Raw genomic sequence first — 6,799 nt, 5'->3', positions numbered from 1 at the left:
CTTCCTCAGGGATTTCAGTACCTACCAGATTTGTTTGTTTGAAAAAGTGATGAGCCATGGCTATCTTTGAATTCATGTTTCTAATTAAATAGATCCATATCAGGCAAATCTCATGATCTCACATCCTGTCAGCCGCAGAGATAAGTATCAAGTGAATGTATTCGTCTATTCAGTCTGCACACAGCAGCCTGTGTAGTGTTTAGATTTCTTGACCCCTCGTGCATTCAGAGTTTGCGACAAATTAGGTCTGTTAACGTGGTGTCAAGCCTTCAGTTAAACGCTCAGCGAAAAACAAACCGTGTATATTAAAATAAAATCTAGTAAGTTTGGAAATGTAAACAGCAGTCTGTTCTGTGGATACTAACAGAGATTAGTATCTCACACGTAGTAATCGCTGATTCCATTTTGACCACTGGCCACAGTCCCAGGATCGTTCCTAAAATGTCAATTCTCTCGAATTTTAGGAAACTGGGTTTTTTTTTTCAAATGACATATCTATTTGTCTGCCTCCTCCATCTCATTTCTCCTCATCCAGCTCTCCCTCTTTTCATCTGCTGTATTCTGCCTGGCCGCTGATCACACAGTGTCTCACACTCTGCCTCTCTCTCACACTGTCATCCTTAAATGGTTCTGTCTCTCTCTCTCTCTCTCTCTGCCCCATCTCCCTCCCTCCCACCTTCTTTCTGAACTTCCCTCCAAATCTCTTTTACTGACACTAACACATTCTCTGTGAACCAACCTTCTCTGCCTGGGAGTTTCTCTGTCTCTCTCCTTCTGTGCCCAGCGTCTGTGTCTCTCTCTCTCTCTCTTTGCCTGGGAATCAGGCCCATTCTCTCTCTCTCTCTCCCCCTCTCACTTTTTCTCTCTCTCTCCCTCTGCCTGGGAGTCCCTCTCTCTCTTCGCAAATTCTCTACCAGAGTCCAACAGGACCCTGATTGATGGCCCGATAGGCCGAGGAGTGGCAGATGGAGTTTAATTTAAATAAGTGTGAGGTGCGGCATTTTGGAAAGGCAAATCAGGGCAGGGCTTACACACTTAATGGTAAGGTCCTGAGAGTGTTGCCATACAAAATGACCTAGGGGTGGAGATGATGATAGTTCCTTGAAGGTGGAGTTGCAGGTAGAAAGAGCGGTGAAGAAGGCATTTGGTATGCTAGCCTTCATTGATCAGTGCATTGAGTGTAGGAGTTGGGAGGGAATGTTGTGTCTGTACAAGACATTGGTTAGGGCCACTTTTGGAAAACTGTGTTCAATTCTGGTCTCCCTGCTAACAGGAAGGATTTCGTGAAATTTGAAAAGATTCAGAAAAGATTTTACAAGCATGTTGCCAGGGTTGGAGGGTTTGAGCTATAGGGAGAAGCTGAATAGGCTGGGGCTATTTTCCCTGGAGCGTCGGAGGCTGAGGGGTGACCTTTATAGAGTATTATAAAATCATGAGGAGTGTGGATAGGGTGAATCGCCAGGGTCATTCTCCCCAGGGTAGCAGAGTCCAAAATGAGAGGGCACAGGTTTAAGGAGAGAGGGGAAAGATTTAAAAAGGACCTGAGGGGCAACTTTTTCACACAGAGGGCGGTGCGTGTATGGAACGAGCTGCCAGAGGAAGTGGTGGAGGCTGGTACAATTACAACATTTAAAAGGCATCTGGATGGGTAGATGAATAGGAAGGGTTTAGAGGGATATGGGCCAAATGCTGGCAAATGGGACTAGATTAATTTAGGGTATCTAATCAGCATGGACGGGTTGGTCTGAAGGGTCTGTTTCCATGCTGTACATCGCTATGGCTGTATGATTCCCTCCATATTTCTCCCCTCTGTACAGATTAAGTGGTTGTTATGAAGCCCTCGCGGGAGGAAGTACATCAGAAGGTTTTGAAGACTTCACGGGAGGAGTGACCGAAATGTACGACCTCCGTAAATCGCCCTCTGACCTTTACCGAATTATCCAAAAGGCTGTGGAACGAGGCTCCCTCATGGGCTGCTCCATCGATGTAAGCTCAGTTTGGCTAACTCACTGGGCATGCTCGGCACTGACCCTCCGACAGTGCGGCGCTCCCTCGGCACTGACCCTCTGACAGTGCCCGCTCCCTCAGCGCTGACCCTCCGACAGTGCCCGCTCCCTCAGCACTGACCCTCCGACAGTGCCCGCTCCCTCAGCACTGACCCTCCGACAGTGCGGCACTCCCTCAGCACTGACCCTCCGACAGTGCGGCACTCCCTCAGCACTGACCCTCCGACAGTGCGGCACTCCCTCAGCACTGACCCTCCGACAGTGCGGCACTCCCTCAGCACTGACCCTCCGACAGTGCGGCACTCCCTCAGCACTGACCCTCCGACAGTGCGGCACTCCCTCAGCACTGACCCTCTGACAGTGCGGCGCTCCCTCAGCACTGACCCTCCAACATTGCCCACTCCCTTTCAATCAGTTTTGCCGGAAACCGCCCTGATGAGCGAGAGAGGAAAAGATTTGCGAATGATGCCTTGTTTTGCCAACACTCGAACAGTGTGACTGTTGTTTGGTCGTTCTGAGCCTGGATGTGATTCTGCTTTTACTTTCTCAGATAACCAGCCAGTTCGACTTGGAGGCTGTGACGTTCAAGAAGTTGGTTAAAGGTCACGCTTACTCCCTCACTGGTGCCGAAGAGGTCAGTCTGTAACCCACTACAGAACGTGCTTGTCAGTAATAATCTGCTCCTCTCTGTCCCCTCCCTGTATCTTGGCGTTGGGTGGGTATTGATGATGTGGGTATTGTTTGATGGTTCTTTCCCCTCTCTCTATCCCCAGGTATGTGCCCGGGGAGGTTTGATTAAATTGGTGCGACTGCGAAATCCCTGGGGGGAGGTCGAGTGGACTGGAGCTTGGAGTGACAGGTAAACGGATCTCCCTTTCGCTCTCCTTATTTACGAAACTACTTGAACCTGCCTGGAGCAATTCCAGGAGGAATCGCACCACTGGATCCTGTGGTGAAAAGGTTTGTCCTGCGAGGGATGGTTGTATCCCTTGGAAGAAGGAGAGGTGAATTTTTTTGCTTGGAAACAGACAAAGCCTTGAGGGTGCTTCCAAGCCCCTGAACTCTGAACCCCAGGCATCAGGAACGTAGGAACATAGCCTCCTCCAATTTGCGTCCGAGCCACACACCATCCTGACTTGGAAATATATCGGCCACTCCTCCAGTGTCACTGGGTCAAACTCGACATTGAGGATACTGTGAGAATAGTTCTCTCTCGTGGGAGAGACCAGAATGAAAGTGGGGCCGGGGGGGACAGTTTAAAAAGAAGGGGTCTTGCATGGAAGACAGAGATGGGGAGAATTTATTTTCTTTCCCTGACAGTCACGAGTCTGTGGGGGCTCTTCCTTGGGGACGGGGGTCACTGAATCCTTTTAAGGTCAACAGATTCTTGACTGATAAGGGGTTAACAGGATTCAGTAGATGTTGAGGCCGCAATGTTATCAACCATGACTTTAAGGAATAGCCTCCTCCTTCTCTTCAACTCCAACAGCGCGGCGCTCCCTCGGCGCTGACTTTCCGACATTTTTTTTCGTTGATTCCCGATTAACTTAGTGAGAAGCCTCTGGCCTCAGCACGTCAGAAATTGTGTCCTTCCTTCGGACAGTGGTCAGCGATGGACGGCAGGAAGGCAGGCTCTGGGATCAGGCCTGGGGCCTTGGTAATGGGCAGCCATTTCCGAATAAAACATTCCCTTCATCTCCCGCTGTCCTCCCTCCCTCCCTCCCTCGGATTATAGTCGTAGAGATGTACGGCACAGAAGCAAACCCTTTGGTCCAACTCGTCCATGCCGACCAGATATCCTAAATTAATCCAGTCCTATTTGCCAGCGTTTGGCCCGTAACCCTCTAAACCCTTCCCTATTCATGTACCCATCCAGATGCCTTTTAAATGTTGTAATTGTACCAGCCTCCACCACTTCCTCTGGCAGCTCATTCCATACACGCACCACCCTCTGTGTGAAGAAGTTGCCCCTCAGGTCCTTTTTAAATCTTTACCCTCTCACCTTAAATCTATGCCCCTCTAGTTTTGGACTATCCCACTCTGGGGAAAAGCCCTTACTTGTTAACCCTATCCATGCCCCTCATGATTTTATAAACCTCTATAAGGTCACCCCTCAGCCTCCGACGCTCCAGGGAAAACAGCCCCAGCCCTATTCAGCCTCTCCCTGTAGCTCAAACCCTCCAACCCTGGCAACTTTTCCAGATTCTCTTCAATCCGTGCCCCTCTGGTGACTGACCCTCCTGCCACTGGGGACAGTTTCTCCCTCATTGACTCGATCCAACAGTGTCCCCACTGAACGAAGTCCTGGCTCATCCAGTGACAGCCTGTAAATTAATCAGAAGGACCTCCGTTCCTTACTATTTGTGCAGCAGTTTCACAATCCCTTACTGCACTAACCCGTTTCCAGGCTACCATCACCTTAGCTCTGAGGCGACATTAGTTTGTTTGGAGACGCCGAATGTTACAGTTAACCCTTTAGAGGGCTTCGTCTCGTAGACTTTGTGTACACGCTGGAGGTCTCTGGCAAACCAGCTGCCAGGGTCTAAAGTGAAACCTTATTTTCTTCAGTTATGGGTGTCGTTGACTGAGCTCTGCAATTTATCACCCATTCCTGATTGCCCCCAGATAAGGTGGTATGAGCTGCTTTCTTGAAATGCTACAGGTGTAGATAGAACCGTAGTAACTGCCTTATTAATAAGACTTGCATTAACAAGAAAATTCTTCCCTTCTGTTTAAATAGACTGCTGGATGGACCTCTCTTACTTCAAATAATGTTGATCTTGCCTTGTGCACCTCCTGTGCAGTGGAACCTTGTATTCCTTGCTCTGTCTGAGCTCCCTGTGATCTGTATGTCCTTGTTTGCTGTGATCTGCCTGTAACTGCTCACAAAACAAAGCTTTTCACTGTATTTAGGCACACATGACTACAATAAATCGAATCCGTGCCATTAATAAGGAAATTCTGATCCTCGACCAGCAAAATGAAGATTCCAATGAAAGTTTAGCTCCTTTGGGAGCATTGAGATGATATGCCCACGGCGTTATACGCTTATAATGGATTTCCCACCATAGTGACTTCAGGACTGAGCACGTTCCCTCCGGCTGAGGCCTAACCAGCTATTTATAAACATTCAGAATAATTTTGTTTTAACTCATCCACAGGAGGTGACCATTGTTTGCCTGATAGAGAGAGGCAGGGAGGTTTAGGGAGGGAATTCCTGAGCTGAAGGTGCAAAAACACAGAGATATTGACAGGTAATGACGTGAAGCTTTCTTCACAGATACAGTCAAAGACCTGGTGCTACTCGAGATAAACTCTAGGGGCTGGTGGAAGTCAACATGACATTGGCCAGGGCCAGCACTTAGCAGCAGAAGCGTTTTTAACACCTCCCTCAGCGCCGGCCCTCCGACAGCGCGGCTCTCCCTCAGTGCCGGCCCTCCGACAGCGCGGCTCTCCCTCAGCGCCGGCCCTCCGACAGCGCGGCTCTCCCTCAGCGCCGGCCCTCCGACTGCGCAGTGCTCCCTCAGCACTAAAGATGAAGTTACGTAGTCCTACCGGACCATGAGCCTGCTCCCTTGTGAGAGAGAGAGAGAGAGGGAGGTGGTTTAACCTGAGGGTCGGCATGCCTCAGGCGAAGGGAGAGGTTGAGAGAGAGACAGTCCTTCATTGTAACCTCACTGTTGGCGTCACCGTGTACCTTAAAGCAGCCTTTCGGCCAACTGAGCTAGCTGAACTATCTCTTCTAACCTCCCCCACTGCCCACACACTTCTACACCTGGGCGGGTGGGGGGCTGGGGAGCTGGGGAGCTGGGGAGGGGGGTGGTTGGGATGTCGGGGGGGGTCAGTCTGGCCTCTGTGCGTGTTGAACCCCCAGTAGTCTAACTCAACAAGGGGCATCAATTTCTTATTTTGGACATGGGTATCCTTGGCATTGCTGCCCTGGTGAGGATGGTGTCGACCTGAGTCTGTGTGCTGTGCAGACACACACTCACAGGGAGTGGGGTGGAGTGGGGGGGCTCCAGGTTTATGACCCAGTGACACTGAGAGAACGGCCGATACATTTCCAAGTTGGGACGGTGAGTGGGGCTGGTGTTCCCCACGTATCTGCTGCCCCTTGTCTCATTGGGTGACGTTGATGAGTGGGGACGGTTTGTAAGCGGCTCGGAGCTATAACTGCCCTCCTTTCTCCTACAGGTCAAACGAATGGAACAGTGTGGACCCCTCGCAGTGCAGCTCGATGAGAGTGAAGCTGGAGGATGGGGAGTTTTGGTGAGTACGGTCAGCCGAGGATAGGAATGCTCTCTCATTTCCCAGCACAGCCCTGAGGTTCCATGTTTCATGCTGTCAGTAACCCCCATCAAACATTCCCTGTCCAGGACAGGGACAGCACGGGGTTAGATACAGAGTAAAGCTCCCTCTACACTGTCCCCCATCAAACACTCCCAGGACAGGGACAGCACGGGGTTAGATACAGAGTAAAGCTCCCTCTACACTGTCCCCCATCAAACACTCCCAGGATGGGGACAGCACAGGGTTAGATACAGAATAAAGCTCCCTCTACACTGTCCCCGCCATCAAACACTCCCAGGACAGGGACAGCATGGGATTAGATACAGAGTAAAGCTCACTCTACACTGTCCCCCCCATCAAACACTCCCAGGACAGGGGCAGCACAGGGTTAGATACAGAGTAAAGCTCCCTCTACACTGTCCCCCATCAAACACTCCCCAGGGAAGGGACATCACAGGGTTAGACACAGAGTAAAGCTCCCTCTACACTGCCCGCGCCCCCCC

The 6,799-nt window shown here is 50.6% G+C and overlaps 1 protein-coding gene across 1 annotated transcript in view; it reads left to right on the top strand.

The window, feature by feature from the left end:
• Positions 1–6,799, top strand: part of si:dkeyp-50d11.2 (calpain-1 catalytic subunit) — a gene marked incomplete at its 5' end in the record, with an annotated part of 23,909 nt that overhangs the window by 3,264 nt on the left and 13,846 nt on the right. Inside the window, 4 exons of the mRNA XM_048619735.1 lie at positions 1,818–1,986; positions 2,557–2,640; positions 2,780–2,865; positions 6,201–6,275. Of these exons, the coding sequence (XP_048475692.1) occupies positions 1,818–1,986; positions 2,557–2,640; positions 2,780–2,865; positions 6,201–6,275 (414 nt within the window). The remainder of the gene's footprint in view (positions 1–1,817; positions 1,987–2,556; positions 2,641–2,779; positions 2,866–6,200; positions 6,276–6,799) is intronic.

The sequence above is a fragment of the Rhincodon typus genome, chromosome 43, assembly GCF_021869965.1.
Source record: "Rhincodon typus isolate 14 chromosome 43, sRhiTyp1.1, whole genome shotgun sequence".
In the NCBI taxonomy this organism is placed as follows: Eukaryota; Metazoa; Chordata; class Chondrichthyes; order Orectolobiformes; family Rhincodontidae; genus Rhincodon; species Rhincodon typus.
The sequence above is the reverse complement of the archived record's forward strand: the minus strand, read 5'-3'. Positions and strand labels throughout refer to the sequence as shown.